This window comes from Meles meles, chromosome 3, assembly GCF_922984935.1.
Source record: "Meles meles chromosome 3, mMelMel3.1 paternal haplotype, whole genome shotgun sequence".
Lineage (NCBI taxonomy): Eukaryota > Metazoa > Chordata > Mammalia > Carnivora > Mustelidae > Meles > Meles meles.
In genome coordinates, this window is record NC_060068.1 from 81291081 (window position 1) to 81312054 (window position 20974).

At 42.2% G+C, this 20974-nt stretch overlaps 1 protein-coding gene across 1 annotated transcript in view; it reads right to left on the reverse strand.

The window, feature by feature from the left end:
* SV2C (synaptic vesicle glycoprotein 2C) overlaps positions 1 to 20974 on the reverse strand; it is a 211091-nt gene that overhangs the window by 93160 nt on the left and 96957 nt on the right. The window contains exons 3-4 of the mRNA XM_046001090.1: positions 19489 to 19669; positions 5373 to 5524 (exon numbers count right to left, since the gene is read on the reverse strand). Coding sequence (XP_045857046.1) covers positions 5373 to 5524; positions 19489 to 19669 — 333 coding nt within the window. The remainder of the gene's footprint in view (positions 1 to 5372; positions 5525 to 19488; positions 19670 to 20974) is intronic.

A 20974-nucleotide genomic window follows, 5' to 3' on the forward strand; every position in this document is an offset into this window, starting at 1 on the left:
CATCTCTGCTGGTAGGCTAGGACAGCCAGGTTCTTGTTCCTTCTACCTGGCGAGAGCGGTCCTGGGGCCTTGAAGGTGGGTCTTTGTATAGTTTGTGTCCTTCAAATATTAATTCGTCCAACCAATAATTGAATGGAAGATATGGATTCTTTGGGTTCCAGGTAATCCAGGTTTTATAGTATTATTTTTTTCCTTGAATCTCTCTCATTATCTTAAATTTTTTCCTGATTTTTCCTTTCTTGTGACTCCTCTGATCTCCTCACCTGCGAGGTGAGGTTTATTGTTTGGCACTCCTTGGCTCCTTCTCTGTCTTTTCCTATAGCTCGGAGCTCGCGCTGGACTGCGCTGACGGAGTCTGGGTGCCCGTGTAGGTGAATCTGACAGCAGCAAGAGCTACCAGTTTTTGAGTGCTAACCATGCTCTGGGTGTTCTAACATGACTGTCACGCTTAACCCCCAGCGTGATGCAGAAAATGGGATGGGAGACTGAAAAGCTTGACAAAGGTCATACCCAGAAGCAGTGTGGCAGGGATTCGAGATCAGCACTCACTCCCCCTACCCCCTCCCTTGGCCACGGTGCTTTTCCGCTCATGAACAAAATGTGATACCCTCGCCTGTTTCCTTCTTCAGACAGACAGTCATTCGACTATGACTAGACTGTGCTCCCTTCACCCCATTTTATCATGAGGGAGTAGAAATGTATTAGCTTCCCACATCACGGAACTAAAGGAAGGAGGCACATCTTGGTCAGGAATATGTGAGGTTTTAAGCCCAGACCTCGAGCTGTGGCTGGTGGGGGAGCCGGGGGTGCTGGGGTGGGCCTGGCCTTCAGGGTGCCCCCAGCTTGGCCCTGGGAGGTCTGTGGTGAAGGGCGGGGGTGATGGAGGCTGTGGGGTGGCTCCAGTGCAACGGGCAGCCCCATGCGTTCTGGGCTTTAAGAGCTGAAGCATTTTGTGCTGAATGGGAGAACATTCCCACTTAGCTAATTGAATGTCCTTGCTTCACACAGTGGTGCCCTGCAGCAGGGGACAAACCTCATCTGATGTGCACACGAATTTCAAAGAGAAAATGACGTGGGAGGGTTTAATGGAGCAGACAGTGCTGTAATCCCAGGGCAACTCCGAAGCCGGGGCCAACGTGCAAGCTCTCAGCGGAAGAGGGAAAGTGCTGTGAGTCAGCAACCTGTTCCATTTTCCCCTGAGGCCCAGGGGCTTCCATTAATGCCATGGTGTCCTGATTACTGAGGGGAGGGAGCGTGAAGGAAAAGTGTCATCCCTGTGCTATCTCTTCTCTCACAGGGATCCCAGCTGCTGGAAGGAGTGGGTCACAGGGGAGGTGGCTGGCAGGAAAGGTGATGACATTCACACGCTCTGCCTCCCAAGGCTGTGTCAGAGTGAGTGAGGTAATCTTCTGTTGGGAGCCTTCAGATGCTGGAGACCGTCCGCAGGGAACTCTTCATCCCCACCAGCAGCAGTGTGAAGGTAAAGCACCATCATGATCTGAGGCTGGTCCAGAGACAAGGCCTCGGCCAGCTGGGTGGCTCCTTCTGTCCGTCAGCAGACCCTGGCCATAGCCCACATGTGAACTCAGGAGCCCTTGCAGCTGTCCAAACCCCCTTCCTGGCCTTGTCTAACCTCTGAAGAATCCTTCCAGATTTCCTTGCCCATCCTGAGTGACCACTCATGGTCTCTTTGCATAAGAAGTTTGTCTGGGAGTCAGAATTCAAGCCTCTTGGTACCAGGCTTAGGGCTCAGTGCACTGGCAACCAGAAAACGCAGAAAGAGAACACCACAGACACCTCTTACCTGCATCACTTATCATTTGAATTGCTTGCAGTGTGGATGCCAGTTTTTTATTCTTTCCCTGTAGCACAAATCCTGTTACTGATGTGAGATGGGCCAGTACCTGGCTAGGAGTCATTCTACGATGCTCCCAGGTTCCTCCCCTGCTGGGTGAAAACTCCATCTGCTGTCCAGGTGCTGGTGCTCAGGGGTCTCCTGAATGAAAGAGGGTGGAGGCCCAGGGCCCACGTACTCTCCTTTTTCTATAAGCTGTGACACCATTTATACTAGGCAGAATTTCAAAGGCAAAAGAGAAATCTTTTCACTTTTTCTGAGGCTGCAGGGAAAGTGGATGGACTTAACAGCTCTTATCCATTTTAAGTAAAGTCAAAAGATGTAGCATTGAGAAGACAGAGCAAGATGTCAAAGCTACTCTGTAAGTGATTCGCAGCCACATGAGTGGGGAAAGTCCTTTAGCCTGGATGAAAACAACAATATGGAAACCTAAACACCCAGTGAATAAGTCAACCAAGTCAGTCAGGCTCACTCTTCTCTTTGCGTCCATCTGTAGCCCCCCTCCCTGTGCATACATGGTGAAGCCCCAGGGGCTTCCCAGATCACCCCCTGGCAGAGGTAGGAAGCTGAAGATTCTCAAACCTGGCTGCAGAGAATCAGCTTTAAATGGCTTTAAAAACATCCATGCAGAACCACCAACCCAGATAATTAGATTCGATTAATCCGGAGTAGGACCCAAGCGTGGGTATTTTCAGGGGGGTAACGGAAGTGGTAAATTTTATGAAAAAAAATTTATAAAAAAAGTGTAACTCCCATATGGTGACATATGTAAATCTTAAGTACCCAGCTCAATGCATTTTTATAAATGAATACTCCTCAAACACCCTCCCCCACACCAATATAGAGAACATCGTCAACCCCCAGAAGCCTCAACACAGGATTTTTAAAACTAAGTTCTTTTCTTTTGAGATAATTAGAGCTCTCAAGTTGCAAGAGCATAGCAACGAACTCAACAAGGGTATTTAAAAATCTCCCCTGTTGATAAAACTATACAGACAGGCTTGTTTGCAGTAATTGTTGCTTTGGCCACATTTCTGGCCATGGAAAGCCTTCAATAAAGCATGGGTGTAACGTTTCAATATTCTGTTACTGATTTCTTAACCAGGTCATTATTTCTCAAGGTTCCTTTAACATAGAAATTAATGCCAGCCTCAGATACACTTAATTTTGTTACATTGTCATTAGGGTTTTTTTGGTAAACTTTTTATGAATTGTTTCTGATTCACAGCCTCAGCTCTTTGCAGTTATGTATGGACTAGGCAAACCGTTTTGCTATTAAAAAATATATATATCTTATGTATGCTTGAGAAAAATAAAGGGGGAATTACACTCATTTTTTGTGGGTCAGCCACTAGCTGATGGTTGATGAGTCCAGAGGCAAAATCTGGAGCCCACCATGGCTGAGGGTAGGGATGTGTGAAAGGCAGGAGTCTGAAGAACTAAATAGCCAGTGAGGAAAAACAAACAAACAAACAAACAAACAAAAAACAAAACCCAATCAATGCCCAGGCCTATGGAAAAGTGCAGACTGCAAAAGCCAATCTGAGTTCCGAGTTTAGGAAGATCAGCTGGGGAAATTCTACAGGATGGGAAGGGGACCAGGAAGAAGGGACAGCAAACATCCAGGAGCCAAGGAGCTGTGCTGCCATCTGGGGTTAGAAAGAGGCTGCCCCTGCATCCACTCGTATGAGGCAGCTAATTTTCATTCATACAGAGGTTGCTTATAGACTAGGGTGGCTCCAGGAGCAATGCTGAGGAAAGCTGGACTCTGCCCGGGCTCTGCATCTCCTTTTTGTCTCTTCACACAGAGCTCCTAAGAAGCAATTCTTCTTCTTCTTTTTTTTAAGGTTTTATTTATTTATGTCAGAGAGAGAAAGAGGGGGAGTGGGGACAGACAGAGGGAAGGGAGAAACAGTCTCCCCACTGGTCTGGGAGCCTAACCTGCTACTGGATCCCAAGACCCCTAAGATCATGACCTGAGCTCAAGGCAGATGCTTAACTAACTGAGCCATCCAGGCGTACTGAAGCAATTCTTTCCATGGCAGCTAAGTGGGTTTTCCATTCCAAACTGTCAGCTAAGTGGGTTGGGAGCTAGTTCTGAGGGTGGCTGAGGTCTTTGGGGCCCAGACAGAGAAGGAGAATCACCTGTAATTTCTTGGATGGTGGGAGACGACAAGCTTTATGGTGGGTGTGAGTTAGTACCTCTGGGAGGGTATCTCTGGCCCTGAACAGACCAGAGTCCAAAAAAGGAAAACCCAGCACTTGTGCTTGGCACTCCACACTCAACTTAAGTGTCTGGCAAGGAAAAGTTCTCTTTAGGCCAAGTAACCAATTCCTTGTGCCTTCCTTGTTATTGTTATATACAACATTGATTTGCATGTAACTTTATAGGTTTATTAAAAGAAAGTGTAACATACATGAATTTTGTAACTCAGTAAGATAAAGCAAATTACAATGAGTTCAAATACTACAGTTTACATCTTGTCTTTGATTTTAACAGTGGATCAAATTCACTCAGTGTTGTTCCCTAACAAACCTAGGCTTTATAGCCAAAATTGCTCTGTTCTAAAACAAAAGCAGGAAAAAAAAAAAAGGAAAAAAAGAAAATGATCCAAAAGCAAATTTTTGAATCTAATTTTTCACGCAATGATCAATTAGATTTTAGGTTGAACAAAGAGTGAGTTTTTAAAGTCCACATGTAGTTTTAATTTACATAGTACTCATAATTTGCAAACTTCAACATGTTTGCTCTCTTTCTCTCTCACACAGATACACACAACCAGAAAACCTCCCCTCCTCTTTGTCTTATTTATTGGATTTGATTCCTGGATTCTATGAACCTCTCCCTGCATTTCACTGTTTGTGGGTGAAGCACCTGGAAATTTCTGGCTTCTAAGCAGGACAATGCTGACTGCCCAGAAACAGGAGACCTTAAAGTGTTCAGAGGTGGCAGGAACAGCTTAGAAGAAACTCAGGAGGGATCTGGGCAGCAAGGACAGTTGAGTCATCTCTTAAGTTCTACAAATAGATGTTCCATGACAAGACAGGATGCTTCCTGCTCTCATCCCAGTTCTCAGCTGCCAGCAGAGGCAGGCTGACATGGGGTTGAGCTTTGAACTAGACCCAGAGAGGACGAATAAAGGCACATGTATGTCCCTGGTGTGTATGATAGTCCCTAAAACAATGGTAAGTCATGCTGCCTTCTATGCCGATTATGACCTATGTCTCCCCTCACGTCCATTTGGGTGGGGAGCCTAGAGTTGATAGCACGTAGAAAGCCAATGAAAGTGATCCCTTGAAAAACAGCAAAATGCAGCAATATTCCTACAGGACCCTTGGCATGGTCTTACCTTCTATAGATCTCTGTACAAGGGAGAAAATCCTAGATATACAAAAGGCAAAAACTTGATCATGACAGAGTTGTTCTCAAACCAGCACTGATAAGACAGGAAAGCGACACAAGGGAGGCCGAAGTCAAAGAAGGTGATGCCTCCTTCATGCCAGGCCAGCCTCTTACCGTAATGTGGGATGATGGCCCAGGCCATAGCAGAGGCGTAGATGCCACCAATCATCCAGAACATGCACAGCCAACTCAGATGCTCCCCCCGCTTCTCTCGGGCCAGCACTTCCGCGAAGTAGGAGAACACTGTGGGAATGGCCCCTCCGATCCTGCCAAGAGTGACAAAGACTATGTGAGATCAGAGCCAGGACAGCTATGGGAGATGCAAAGGGAAGAACCAAAGCAAGCTTTAGCAACACACACTCTCTCTCCACCCCAGCATATCCAGGGATGTATATTTTCTATCATTTTATAACTTTAATACTATTAAATATAGGTTTATTTATCCCTCCAGAACCTGTAATTAAGGGATATCACCAAAAGGTGGCAGTGGTGCCCTAGTCATGGGGTTTATAGAGCTTACCCTTGCTTAAAGATCAGAGGGGTTTCTGCTCCGGTTGACTGAATGTTCTACATATTTGCAAAAATTACAGTATTGGGTCTAATCTCGTGAATATTTTAATGAACTCATTTTTAAAAAGAGGTACTAGGATATGTCCTAGTCAAAGACATGTTGACTTTAGAAAGAGCTTCAAACACTTCTGGGAGGCTGTCTACCATTGGGCTTACTTGTGGCTACTCTGTGGCAGCTGGTCCTGCAGCCTAGTTAGCCTGTTGTGCTGATGGACACAGGCCCAACCAGGTTGCTTCTTGCACCGCTCTGGTTTCGACCCAGTAGATCTCACTGCTGCCCGAGTACATGTGTATGTATGAGCACTGGTTGAATCAAATAAGGCGCCGCTGGTTTCCATACCAATAGAATGGGGTACAATGCTTCCTTCTGGTAGGGTAATTATAAGACATCTTGACATGAATAGTGACTTCCATTCAGGTTAAGGCTCCTCCAATGAGGGTCTATGGAATAAATATTTTGTCCTTCTAGACAGATGGGCCCTAGATCTCATCTGCATTTCAAACAGGTTTTGACCCCCAAGTTTTAAAAAAAAACAGCCTCAGAAGTAGGGACGTAGGAGAAAACATTACTCACCATCATCCCAAACAGTATATAAATTCTTAAATTTTGGGGGAAGATGTACAACAATATACATGAGCAAGCTGCAGAGAAAACACCTAGCAATACATTTTTAAAAATATGTGCCGGATCCTTTCTGCTCAGATTTCTGTAAGGTAAATTGCTATTGACATTTTATGTCAAGAAGTAAAACATGTATTTACGCAGTTAGCAATAACTGATTTCCTCAAAGCCTTTAATACGATAAAGAAGTACTGGCAGTGACCTTAGCAAATGAAATTTAGAGAAAGGCCTTATCTGTAGCCAACTGGATGCCCCAATCCAATTGCAGGATCCATCATGTCATTGTGCATCAAATGGTAGGTCAAAATATAGCACCACTTCATTCATTTGCCCCTGCCTAAAGTGACATGATGGTTATCTACTGCTAGACACGGGCATACCAACTTAGGCCAACGCTTTTCAATCTGTGGGCTATGAAATTAACTTAGTAGCTATAAACAGAATTTTTAAAAAATTGAACTAGAGGGGCGCCTGGGTGGCTCAGTGGATTAAGCCGCTGCCTTCGGCTCAGGTCATGATCTCAGGGTCCTGGGATCAAGCCCCGCATCGGGCTCTCTGCTCAGCAGGGAGCCTGCTTCCTCCTCTCTCTGCCTGCCTCTCTGCCTACTTGTGATCTCTCTCTCTGTCAAATAAATAAATTAAACCTTTAAAAAAAAAAATTGAACTAGAAATGAAAAGAGTTAAGCACAACTATAGTAATGAGGATAAATATTTCATGAAACTTTTGTTTTCATTACGAAAATATTTATAATGTAGAAAGTACACATGTATGTGCACATACGTGTCTACATATAAATTTATATACATGAACAAATAAATAAATATGTATAAAAATGTATATTGGATTGCAGTGTGTTTCTTTATGGGAATTGCTGTTCAAAGACTTGAAAAAAACACTAGCCAGAAGCATCTCTATCTGTTTGCCTGGGCTATGAATGTGGCAGTTCTACCTAAAATTCCTGGGCCCCACATGACCTCAGATGCAGCACGTGGCCATTTGGTGCCATCACACTAGGGGGAGCCAAGCAGTCCAAGGTCATCAAGCGGACACACACACACACACACACACACACACACACACACCCCCCACAAGAAACAAAGGCATGTGGCAGGCAGTCAGAGCTGACTCTATCCCACACATCACACTCGCTCAGTTCTCGGCCTGGCTTCTCAAGGACCAGAAACCATAGACAATTAGCTGAATTTAAAATTCCACAAAGCCCTGAACGGATTTAAATGGTTTCATTACAACACACAATTTTAATAGGAAATAAAACAGCTGTGTCATAAATCATTTAATGCTACTGCTTTTTTCATTTGATGTGAAGAATCTGTTTCTCTGCACCATAAAGCCCCAGGTCCCATATCTATGCCTTCACTTCTTGATGCATAAAAAGAGTCCCAGTTTTTACTGACTTTCCACGTCCTAATTAATGTTTCATCAGAATTCTGGACATTGCATACATAAGAGCTATCACTCCCGTTTCATGAAGGCACAGTTGCATGTAAGATATGTCAGGCCACTCGGAAACGAGAGAAATGTACTCTGGGATGGCTAAAGTGGCAAGTGGAAGATCATAGCCTTACCTGTTGGCTTCACACAAACTACTGTCGTGTAAAAGAATACCAGCTTTTAGGGGCATATAAGCAATCCAGCTGGTTCTGAGTCAATGCCTCTGTTCCAAAGTGGTTATTTTTGCACGGATGTCCCACAATATGTTTGCAAAGCAGATCGCAAAGAACTCTCATACCAATGGATAAATGAGTCTAAAGAATGAGTGAGGGGTCTCTTCAAATCCTTTGCAAAGTTCTTCAGATTCAGAGCTCTACAAAACAATGTAGGCATTCATATTTCTCACTGTAGGCTGATCACCCATTTTAGGGAAAACATTGCTCCTCGTGTTACTGTGATGGGCTTTAAGCAGAAACAAACATTACAGCCTGCTGTCATGTTAACTCTTACTAGTGTTTTATACATTGGCAGAGATCGTAAGCTTTGTTCACACTGGACTGAAGGTCCCTTGAGGGTGAGGACTATATCCCATTCATCTTTGAATCCCCATTATCTGGCCGGCTGGACATGCACTCGGTGCATCTCAAGAGAGTTGTATTTCTCTGCTGATGGAGGTGCCACTCCAAACAGACTAGAGTAACTTGCTCTGAGGACCTAAACCTCTCCCGTGAATGGAAACACACGTCTGATGTTCTGGGTCAATGTAATCATAAGAGAAGTTATGGGTTCTAGAATGGAGGTTCCACTAGCAACAGAGCCCCACAAGAGTTCTTGAAATCACGCTATGTCTGAGTCGCACAGTCATCTCATGACCAGATGCCTTGGTGAAAAGAGCTACTTGGAACCCCTGGGCATAAGACTGTGCAATCCTCTCGGGCACTCCAGGGACTCCTAAAATCCTTGACACCTTCCAGAAAAGTGCTACAGAATGCTATCAACAATAATAAAAATTTAGATAAGAGATGAAGCGTATGTTTTCATGTCTCACAGTATGGTTTTGTTCCTTTAAGTATTGAAGATAGGAAAAAGCTGCCCCCCCCATTTTTATGAGTTAAAAAAAAAAAGAAATGTTTTTGTTATTATTCTACACCAACATTTCAGTATTTTGTGCAAGGGCTATACATTTCCTGATCTGTTTTATTGTATCAAGATAAAATTTCTGAGAATACATGAAGAAATAACAAATATTTGGCCATTCTTGAAGCCCCACGTATCAGTGGTTCTTAAATACATTTGAATATGTTCTCCCCTCTCCCAACAGATATTTGGCAATATCTGGATACATTTTTAGCTGTCCAACTCAGGAGGTGTTACTGCATATAGTAAGAAGAGCCCAGTGATGCTGCTAAAAATCCTAAAATACAGAAGACAGCTCCTCACAACAAAGAATAATACATCCCAAAATATTAATAGTGCCAAGGTAGAGAAACTCTTGTAACAGGAATTTAATATGGAAAATAGACTTTGTTTTATACTAAAAATTCATAACATAAGGCATGAAATGGTTATCTTTTACATTACCTGATACGTAATACATCTCTAAATCCAGTTAGCATAGAGATCTTTTCATTGTTCATTATTTAATGATCAGTTAGCTACTGTTGAAATTTTTTCAAGTTCATTTTTGATGGAATGTTTACATAATGAAGCCACCAGATCAGGGTGGTTTATAAAGAATTTTTCTCAGGATCAGATAATGTCTATTTTATTAACTGTCAAAGAGGGTTAAATCTTAATTATCTTTGGTAAAAGGAGGCATAGAGGGAATAATAATTGAAATCCACACTCTAAAGAGGTGGAAGATTAGCCAGATTCAAAATAATTAAACTGATACAACTGAAACAGAACACTGATCTTTGAAATTTCAGAGTTGGAGTTATTCTCAAGTAAGATTAAGGTTACATTTTCGCAACTTTAATTATAGAAATATAAACTAACTTAAAAATGTATTAAAACACATTCTAGAATAAGTTGGGACCACGCTCCAAACCCTTCCAGCACACGTATGCACACATATGCACACGCACACACATACACACACACACACACCCCCCACCTACATATGACTCAATCCTAGGTGTCTGGTGAGTATCATGAAACGTATTTATTTCCCTCAATAATCTAAGGCAAATTCACAAGTGGGATATGGTGTAAGGCAAAGGGTGTGTCAGCTTTACAAACACAAATACTCTATTGGGAATGTGAGACACATAAGTTGAAGTCCCTTTAGCATAGTAGGATGAAAGAGAATGCCAAATATTTCTATCTGCACGAACTTCACAGAGACTGCAAATTTCACAGCCATACCTCCTATTACTTGGGTTCAGATGGAACTCTGGTGGACTATGTTTGTCCCTGTACCAAATTATACTGACTTACTCTGACTATTGAGGCAAAGATAGGAAAGGGCTCAGGGTTCTGCTGTGAAAGAGGGAGGCTGTGGATAAAAAGAGTAGCTAGGAGGCGCCCGGGTGGTTCAGTGGGTTAAGCCTCTGTCTTCGGCTCAGGAGGTGGTCTCGGGGTCCTGGATGCGAGCCCTGCATCGGGCTCTCTGCTCAGCAGAGAGCCTGCTTCTACCTCTCTCTGCCTGCCTCTCCCTCTCTCTGCCTGCTTCTCTGTCTACTCTGATCTCTCTCTGTGTCATATAAATAAATAAAATCTTAAAAAAAAAGAGAGAGTAGCTGGACTTAAAATAGCTTGAAATATGACAGTTTAGAGGAGAAACTGTGGAATGTCGGATGACTTCTTGTCCCGAGGAGGGGTTCTCCTGAGTGATTCTGTTCTGCCGTAGTGGGCATGTAACAAAGAATACTTTCATTCTAACTTATTTCACCATGTGACTGTCAGTCTCTCACCTCAATCTTCCATCTCCGGTTTCCATTGGGAAATGGGGCATTATGCGAGGACAGAATTAAGGAGGAAGTTGAATATGCATTGTAAAGTCACGTGTTCTATACTGATAATAGGCAGAGGGCAAAGTCTACCAAGAGCTGACTCTGACAGCTTTTATTAAGATGGTATTATGGGCTTATAAAAAGAACACTGAATGCTGTAGTCTATACTGGGAATCACAATTACAAAAAAGTTGCATGAAAATATCCTTTTAATCCTCACTCAGAATCAACAAAAAAGGAAAATCAACGACACTGAAATGCCAGGCAAATTGCATAGCAATTCAGAACCAATTCACTACTTTTTAAATTGGACCTAGAAATAAACAATTAAAGCACCATCCCCAAAGAAGGACTTTTCAGTGACTTCCTTTTCACGAAAATAAATAGACTATCACAGAGGCTTAGAGAAAAGAACACAGATCTGTCTCTGAACGGGCTGGTTTACACAGAAAATGAGATTGCGGTATTGATTAGAAGGTACCACCTGTTCATGATGAGTACTCAAGACAGAAACAGGAGAACACTTACTGGTACCCGAACCAATCACCAAATCAAGAATGGAAATCTCCTAGACCCAGTGGCAGTGCTAAAGGATGTGTCGTCTGGGTAGCTTGAGTTTCCCACTGTCCAAAGCCACAGATTAAAAAATCATATTCTTTGATAGGGGCAGTTGTTATTTCCCAATATTGTATGAACTATGGATAGAACAATTGGTAGAAACTCGATTATTTTAAAAATGTTGAGATGTAAATATAACAGTGTGGGTAAAAGTTGTGTTTCTAAGAAAACAGCTTCAATACAACTTCCCTAGCCCTTGCTTGCAATCAGGTTGGCGCCCTAAGCTGCCAGACTTATAGTATCCACAGCAGCACAGTATGCCACGGGGAACAGGTCCAGTCATAGATCAGGATTCTAATGCTGTCTTAAAAAAAATTAATCGAGCTCTTAAGAGAGCTGGAAAAATCCATTCCCACAGCATCTGCATGGTGTCATCATGAATAAAGATAGTGATGATCATTAAGATGATCTGTAAGAAATGATGACAAACACGTGTAGACTTCTCTAGACACTTGCTGTATGTGTCCCCTCATCCATTCCTCCACTCACCCTCTCACCCACCTACCATTTATCTATCCCTTTCAACCCTCATCCCCACCCACTCCAGGCAAACTCTGGGTGAGGTACAGCACAGTTGCTGGAGATGCAGGCAAGAAGAACCCAAGTTCCTGCCCTCAAGGAGCTCTTTTCTAAAGAAAAGACTCTAAAGAGTACATATGGTTCATTTCCCCACAATTACGTAACATAAGTCTGGAAGATATTTCGCTCTGTTACTTCTCTCTGGGGACCAACAGCACCTTTGCCAAAGGGCATACTGGGAAATAATGTGTGCCCAAAAGGTCAAGTTCTTTGTTGGAAATTCTCATAAAACGCATTGTCTAAGACAGTGTTTTCTAATAGAAGTACCGTGTGAGCCACATGTATAACTTTAAATTTTCTAGAAAAGATAATAAAACAAAGCAAAAAACCCCCTAAAACCTCAAGTGAAGTTAATTTTAATATATATTCATTTAACTCAATATATTCAAATATTGTCATTTTAACATGGAATCAATACATAAATTATTAATGAGGTATTCTGCACTCTTTCATACGTGCTAAGTATTTGAAACCAGTGCTAGGTATTTTGCACTTACAGCTCATGTACATTCATGTACATGAATACTCATGTACAGCTCATGTACATTTCAAGTGCTCCGTAGCTACACACTGTCTGTTGGACAACACAGACCTAAGGAAACAAAGACCTCCTGTTTACGATCTGGGTTTGTGACTATTTTAAAAAGATTAAAGGTAATGTAGCGTTTTCTCATCTTTCATACTGGGAGAGCTCTCCATCCTAATTCTCTGGGTCAGAAACCTTCCTGAATTGATCCATCCAAAATGTTTATTTAGTGCCTATCGTGTATGTCCTATGAAATCAGAGATACTTCTCGTTCGGCCTGGTGGTCTGAGTGTGGGTTCTGGCACCAGGCTGCCTATGTATGAGCATAATACTTACTGTGTGACCTTGGACCATTAATTAACCTCTCTGTGCCTCAATTTCCTCCTCTAAACCATGAGGTTTAGAGGAGTCAGTATCATAAAATGCTTAGCATCTCTCATAGGGCAAGAATATATAGGTGTTTGATAAAACACATTTTGAAAATTTTGAAATGAATCTGCATTTTTCAAATATGATAAGGAAGTAAAACATATCCTCAGAGAAAGACAACTTTGAAGGGAGAACCTCATAGTTCAGAACTAGACTAAAACTCAGAAGACTGGAGGAGCCATTGAACATTTGGAAGCCACTTAACCTACCTGTGCCTCTATTTTAAAAAGCATAATAGGGGTGCTTGGGTGGCTTAGTCAGTTTAAGCATCTGACTCATGATCTCAGCTTAGGTCTTCATCTTGGAGTTTTGAGTTCAAGCCCCGCATGGGGTTCCACACTGGGCCTGGAGCCTACTTAAGAAAAAGGGTATACTATTTTTGCATACCTATGTACGAAAAATGTTGTGGGCCTAAACATGCTAAACATAAAACACTGAAGATTCCCATTAGTGGGGAATCATTTCTACAAAGCCAAGGTAATCTGGTTATAATGTGATTAATAGAGGGATATAGCAAATAGCTATGAAGTATGCATTTGTGAGGCTCAATTTGCAGAGGGAGAAATGACTCTTTGTTCATGATGATATACAGATACATAGAAATTTCATTTTAATTTCTGCTGCTGTCATATTTTTCCCCTGACCTTTACGCTTAGCCGTGCCAGGCCCTCAGTGAGAAGCTCCCAACTCTGACATTGCCCAGCATCTGAAGCATTACCATTCCCATAATTAACAGTGACTGGAAACAAATAATTTAATTCTGGGGCAAATGAAAATGAATCAGTGGTGTCAACTCCATTTCCCATCTTTCTAATTTTCTGTAACAAAAGAGGAGGGGCAAGTGTCTGTTCCCTGGTGTGAGATTCACTTAGGAAAGCGAGAGACAGATGAATAATGGGTGATGCCTTAGTCCTCACTCACGCTGTTGTCCCCTGATGGAAAATCATTCGTCATACTGAATAAATATTTAAAGTCCCACAGAATACGGCAGCTGGACATATTTATGTTTCTAACAAAATATACTCATGACTTGGTGTGGGAAATTAAGAGGAAAGCACATTTAGAGGCAATGAAACCATAAACCCAGGTAGACCTCAGGCTAAATGAAGCACTCCTTTGCAGTCTCCCTTAGATGCAATAAGAGGAATTTAACACAGTGCTGCTCCTGATGCTTCAGCCATGAAATAAGACAGAACAGCTGGAAACCTGTGGCATTTGCAATAAAATCAGCACAAAGGCATTTTGATCTTGGATTCATAATGCGGTTGAGTACAAATTTGCTAGCTCAAAAGGACTTAGTTGTAACTTAAGTCCTAGCTGTGTCTTCCTGGTTCCATTACTGCACCTTAATCTGCAAAATGAAGGCTCTGTCTGTGACCCAGAAATTCTCTTCCTCCTCTGAAACTCCCAGCATGTGGAACTGGTGGACAGGAGCTGTACCAACATGTCGATTCTATCCGTAACAATGTCTATTCCAGTATGCATTCTGGAACCGGGAAATAATCAGAGAATGGATTCAGGGACCCTCTGGACCCACTCTGAGATGGGCCTGAGCTACAACTCCATGATCACCCAACCTCCATGAGCCCCTACACCAACTGGTGGACCTCAGTGACATTTTGGGTCTCCTGGAATTAGCATCAGTTCAGAACCGGTGAGCCCCCTAAAGTCTGATTATCTCCTTTCCCCCTCGGGACTGCTACCCTAGTAAAAGGTTGTAAGTCCCCTGGGAAAGGCTGAGTGAAAGATTAAGGTATATAGTTTCAGTGGTGTCTGGGGGTTCTCCGTCAAGGGACCCAGCCTCCCCTTCATTTGAGGAGTTCTGGGTCTGCAGACTGCAGTCGAGTCTTGGAATTCACTGATGGGCTATGACTCTCATGAGCCTCATGACTTTTTATGATTCAAGTTAAACTTTCATTCACTTGACCTAGAATTCTTCTGTTTATACAGATCAAGTAAGACTTCAGCAAACTTCCCATCTATTTCACTTCTGGCAACAACACCATGATCAACTAGCCAAAGCCATATAGGTCCACCTCTGGCAGGACCGGTGTCCTTTACAGTAACCAAACCTGCCCTGCCTTGAGCAAACAAACCTCAGCATTTTGGAATTTACAATGCGGAGGAGGAGAGAAATAAATGCATGAAAAGCAAGTATTTGCAGGGAGGGCTGGTCTTAGAATGAGCCTCTCCGGGGCCCTGAGTGCTAAGGGCTCTGGGAGAAGAACCTCTGAAGCAGAAAAGATGGCAAGAGCAACACTCCTGGGAAACACAGGGAGCATTGATGTGTCTGAGGCCAGGTGCCTGTACCAGAAGAACTCTGGCATTCTGAAGTCTTTTTTCCTTGGCCATTCAGTTTTACTTCATTTAAAACCCAGATCAGATGTGGATAGAGGGAGCTCTTGGCTAAGTAGAAAAAACAAGATCTCTGGAGAAAGCAGAGCCTTGGCTGAGACGCCCTAGAAGTTCAGAGACTGCGTGTCCAAATGGAACTCTAGAGCTGCTGAGAAAAGCCCTCTCTCATGGAGACAGTGCCTCATGTGTTCTGTACAGGTAACATTACCCATAAACTCGGATGAGAAAGAGAGATAACTTTCTTCATTTTCCTTAGCAATGTCAGTCCTCAGGTTCCCTTAGCACCTGGATCGCACAAAACTCTGAGCATTTTGCCACCTGGGCTACCCCCTCAGCTACACCCCCAGCCTTGGTAATCTCCATCTCTTCTCACAAAAGAAGACTCAGGCTAACAGATACATGAAAAGTTGCTCAACCTCACTCATCAGCAAGGAAATGCAAGTCAAAACTACAGTGAGATCACCTCATGCTAGTCAGAATGGCTAAAATTAACAACACAGGAAACAACAGATGTTGGAGAGGGTGTGGAGGAAAGGGAACCCTCTAACACCGTTGGTGGGAATACAAGCTGGTGCAGCCAATCTGGAAAAGAGTATGGAGGTTAAAGTTAAAAATAGAGCTACCCTAGGACCCAGCAATTGGACTACTATGTATTTACCCAAAGGATACAAAAATACAGATTCAAAGGGATTCATTCACCCCGACGTTTACAGCAGCATTACTGACAATAGCCAAGCTATGGAAAGAGCCCAAAAGACCTAAGGAAAGAGCCCAAAAGACCTATGGAAAGAGCCCAACTGATGAATGGATAAGGGAGACACACAATGGAGTATAATTCAGCCATCAAAAAGAACGAAATCTTGACATTGCAACAACACAGAAGGAGCAAGCATATTATGCTAAGCGAAATAAGTCACTCAGAGAAAGACAAATACCATATGATTTGACTCTACGTGGAACTTAAGAAACAAAACAGATTAACAGAGGGAAAGGGGAAAAAGAGAGGGAAATAAACCATAAGAAACTCTACTACAGAGAACAAACTGAAGGTTCATGGAAGGGAGGTGGGCAGGGGATGGGCTAGATGGGGGATGGGCATTCAGGAGGGCAGGTGTTGTGAGGAGCACTGGGTGTTGTACATAAGTGATGAATCACTAAATTCTAACCCTGAGACCAACACTACACTCTATGTGGACTAACTAGAATTTAAATACGAACTTGATACAAAAATACATAAATAAGGGGCGCCTGGGTGGCTCAGTGGTTTAAGCTGCTGCCTTCGGCTCAGGTCATGATCTCAGGGTCCTGGGATCAAGTCCCACATCGGGCTCTCTGCTTGGCAGGGAGCCTGCTTCCCTCTCACTCTCTCTGCCTGCCTCTCTGCCTACTTGTGATCTCTCTCTGTCAAATAAATAAATAAAATCTTTAAAAAAAAATACATAAATACAAACAATTTAAAAAAAAAAACAAAACCCAAAAGAAGAATCAGTCTGGAAAGCCCAAATGACCTTCCCAGGGTCCCCAGTAAAGGGCAGGGGCAGGGTGGACTTGGATTTCTGGACTCCCAGTCTTGTGCCAACTTGGCAAAGGCACAGTGCATTAACCTCTGGTATCACAATTCATGGAGGCTAGCTGAGCTAGCAAGACAGTCTGTGCTTTGCCAGGTAGATTACGTTATTTAGAAGTCAGCAGCCCTGAGCCGCTGGCTGAAGAATGATTTGTCTGCAACGGGGAGGAGGATGATATCATGAATATACCCAGGCAGTCTCTGCTTCTGTCCTGCCCTTGAATTAACTTCTAGACAGTCCATTAGTTTAGGAGTGTTCCGCAGCCACCATAATGACCCTTTTCTCTGCAGTCAATTGGGTTGACCACATCACAATCCAAAATTGGCAATTAAAACTGCCGTAATAATTTGACCACACTCCAGTACCTTTGAGTTTATGGATATCACTGAAATTTCCTCGATAAAACTGTAAATGGAAAGGACTGGAAAGTTCAGAATTTAGGCCATTAGCTTTTTCCTGACACACTAGAGGTATTACGTAGGTAAGAGAAAGTAAAAGAAGGTTTGGCCTTTCCTGATGGCAAGAATGTCTTATCCTATGGACCCTCAGAATCTGGTCTTTTAACAAATAGCCCCAAATAACACATGTTCTTCCTCAGGCACCCCAATTCACTGCTGTAGCCCCTTGAATCCATGATCCGAATTACTTTCCCAGGTCACCCATGTTATTTTGGCAATCTTACACAGAGCTCTGAGCACCAAGGGAAAGCCTCCCTTCATTACAAAGCAAATTATTGATTTTGATCATTTTTTCCCCTAAGGAAAAAATAATTTTACACTTTCCCAGACTTTCCAACCTTCTTGGTTTACTGGAATGGTCAATGGGAATGTCTTCACTCTAAGGAAAGCTCCTGATTTGGGCAATTTAGTCACGTATTTGCCAAGTGCCCACTGTGCGCAGAATGTAGCATATGAAGGGCTATAAACAGATGAAAAGACACATGAGAAAAATCTGTGAATAATCCACCAATCTTAATATGCACATACTACATCTTGTGGCATAAAATGATACAAATTTTTTTTCTAAATATTTTGAATGAGTTATAAAAGTGATCTATTAGTTTGCATGCAGAAATGTTTGTACCCCTGAAGTAACTAGATCAGTCTTTCTCTATGATGACTTATATTCCCTTTCATCTTAGTTCTGATTTTAAAGTACTACCGGAGGTAATTAAGGAGGACATGCTGCAGTTCTCTGACTTTCTGTTTTGGTCAAACTGTGTTTTGCTGTGTGGGTTCCACTCTCAACAACCACAACTGATACGCTTCTCAAATTCATAACCCAAGACTGTCTCCTTTCTTTTCTCCATTTATTTACTTTTATTTTATAGTATTCCTACTGATTCATCTTCTGATAGATATCTCAGAAAGAACATCTCTAATGAAAATAAAGTTCTCAAATAGAAATTTTGTATTTTTACTTTTTCCTTATTGGAGCAGAGTATCTTCGACTCTCCTAATTAAGCTACTAGGGTTTCCTCAGCTGTGGCTTTACTTCATAGAGTCAACAGGTGATTCCAGCTCTTTAAGGATAATGATTACAATACTAGCTACACTTTCCCGGGTTTCATTTATCTGTGGTTTCAACCCCCTGTAGTCAACCTCAGTCCAAAGCAGATGCTCCTCTTTCTGACTCATCATCAGAAGATCATTTACAGCCTAACACTATGTCATGATGCCTATGTCATTTACCTCATGTCATCTCATCACACAGGCATTTTATCATCTCACATCATCACAAGAATAGTGAGTACAGTACAGTAAGATATTTTAAGAGAGATCACATTCACATAATTTTCATTATAGTATATTTTTATTATTGTTCTATTTTATTATTAGTTACTGTTGATGTCTTACTGTGCCTAATTTATAAATTAAACTTTATCATAGGTCTGGGTAGAGGAAAAAGCATAATTTCTATAGGGTTTGGTACTATTCTCAGTTTCAGGCATCTGCTGGGGGTTCTGGAATGTATCCCCCGTGGATAAGGGGTAGAGTATGGGACTATTCCACTGTACTTGGCCAACATCACAACTTCCATTAATTCAACAAAAATCAGGAACTTACAAATGGAACATGATACATCTCAAGAAGTAGGCTTCCTACCAAGTTAGACAGTTAACACAGATCGATGAAATAACATTTGCTTGAGACACACTCATCCTGTACTTAAGAGCAAGCCTGAATAGTTTGAACCTATACTAATTCATAATAGGTAGGATCAGGGTTATTTCTTGCTGAAACTAAATTTTCAGAAGAAAAATACACTTAGGAATGCATTCTACCCTAGAAACAAGTTTCCATTTAAACTAAAACTCATTTCCCAGAAGTAAAAATACTACCAGAATCAGCCACAAGAACACAGAAGTGTGTTCTCCTTTATGGTTGATAATTATGTATCTAAGAACCAGTATCATGGTTCCTAAGGCTGACATGAAGATAGGGAAAGAAGTGTGTTAAGGGATAATTTCCCAGTAATGAGGTCCTCTGGAGTGAAGAACATGTACAATTATGGAGAATAAACATTACTATGAGGTATGAAGGGGAAAAGGCTTACCCGAATCCAGAAAGTAAGCGACAGAAGAGAAAGAATCCATAACCTTGGACAAATGAAGAAAGGAAGGCGAAGAATCCATTGATAGACATGCAAATCAGAAGAGACTGCTTTCTTCCCACTTTGTCTGCCAGTCCTCCCCAGAAGAAAGCCCCTGCCATCATCCCAAGGTACACTATGCTGCCTGCAACACACAAAAAACAGAGAAACGTGTCAGACTGGGAGTAAATGACGCATGTTAGATCAAATGAACAAGAGACAAATACATTTCAGCCTTTTTCATGGGAAAAAATTCCTTTAAAAAAATACATCCTTCTGGATACACAGATCACCTTTCAAGCTGGAAAGTAAGCTCTGTGGGTTACCTTTAGCTGTCACAACCAAGGACAGAGGCAAAAGAAAAAACAGTGATATTCTCGCTTGGCTCATGAGAATGGGTACATAGTGGACAGGCACAAGGAGTCTCCACGCAGGACAATCCTAGAGTTCGACTCACGGCATGTTGCCTTTCGTATAAATGCCCAGCTTAGCACATGACAAGGCCAAGATGGGAGATTGAGTCAAGGGTTTCCTGGTCAAAGTGGATTCCCCAGCCTGCTTCAAATCTCTGCTTGTAGCAGATGATGGGGCCAAGGCCAGACTCTTATGGGCTCCCTCGAAGATTCCATGGGTTCTTTCTCCCTAGTCTCTACTAAAAGCCCTAGCCCTTCCCTGGGAAGGAAAGGGAAGCTAGGGAAGGTGGGTTTAAAGATCACAAGAGTTAATCTTAAAATAGTCTCAAACTCTGCTTATAAGAAAAAACTTTCTCTTGGAGTCAGAAGCTTAAGGAGGAGCCTAAGGAGAAGAAAAATAGCTGTTGCTGTTTGGGAGCTGTTAAACTTATCATGGCTGGCTTTACTTCCATAGTGGAAACAAATGGAAAATCAAGGGTTAGATGGATGTCCCTCTTGGTGTCACTGTGAGTACACATTTCCTTTCCTCTCCTTTTGTTTTCTTTTTAAAGTAGGTTCCATGCCCAGCATGCAACCCTGAAATCATGACCCGGGCTGAGATCAAGAGTCGGACCCTTAAATGACTGAGCCACTGAGATGCCCTGTGAATTTTCTAATTCACTTGCTTCATCTAAAAAACTAGGTCTCCAGAAACCCTGTCCAAAATCTTTCTAAAGATGAAATAGTACTAGGTATGGCAAAAGTTACTTCAGAGATGTTTGTAAAAGGGTGTGCAATATCTAGGAGAAATAACATAATTAATAAATGGAAGTTTGTTATATCTGGGTGAGGTATTTACAAAGCTATTACTACACCTCTCATCCATTTCTGCTCCCCCCTTCACCAAATCACCACTTGAATAGTTCTTTTTCAAAGGCACATTCAAGATACTCAGCAGCACCTAAGACACAAGTTAGAAAAACACATTGATTTATTGCCTTAGATTAGTTTGGGAAATAGCTTATTTAAACACTCACCCTGAATTCATTTGCATAACA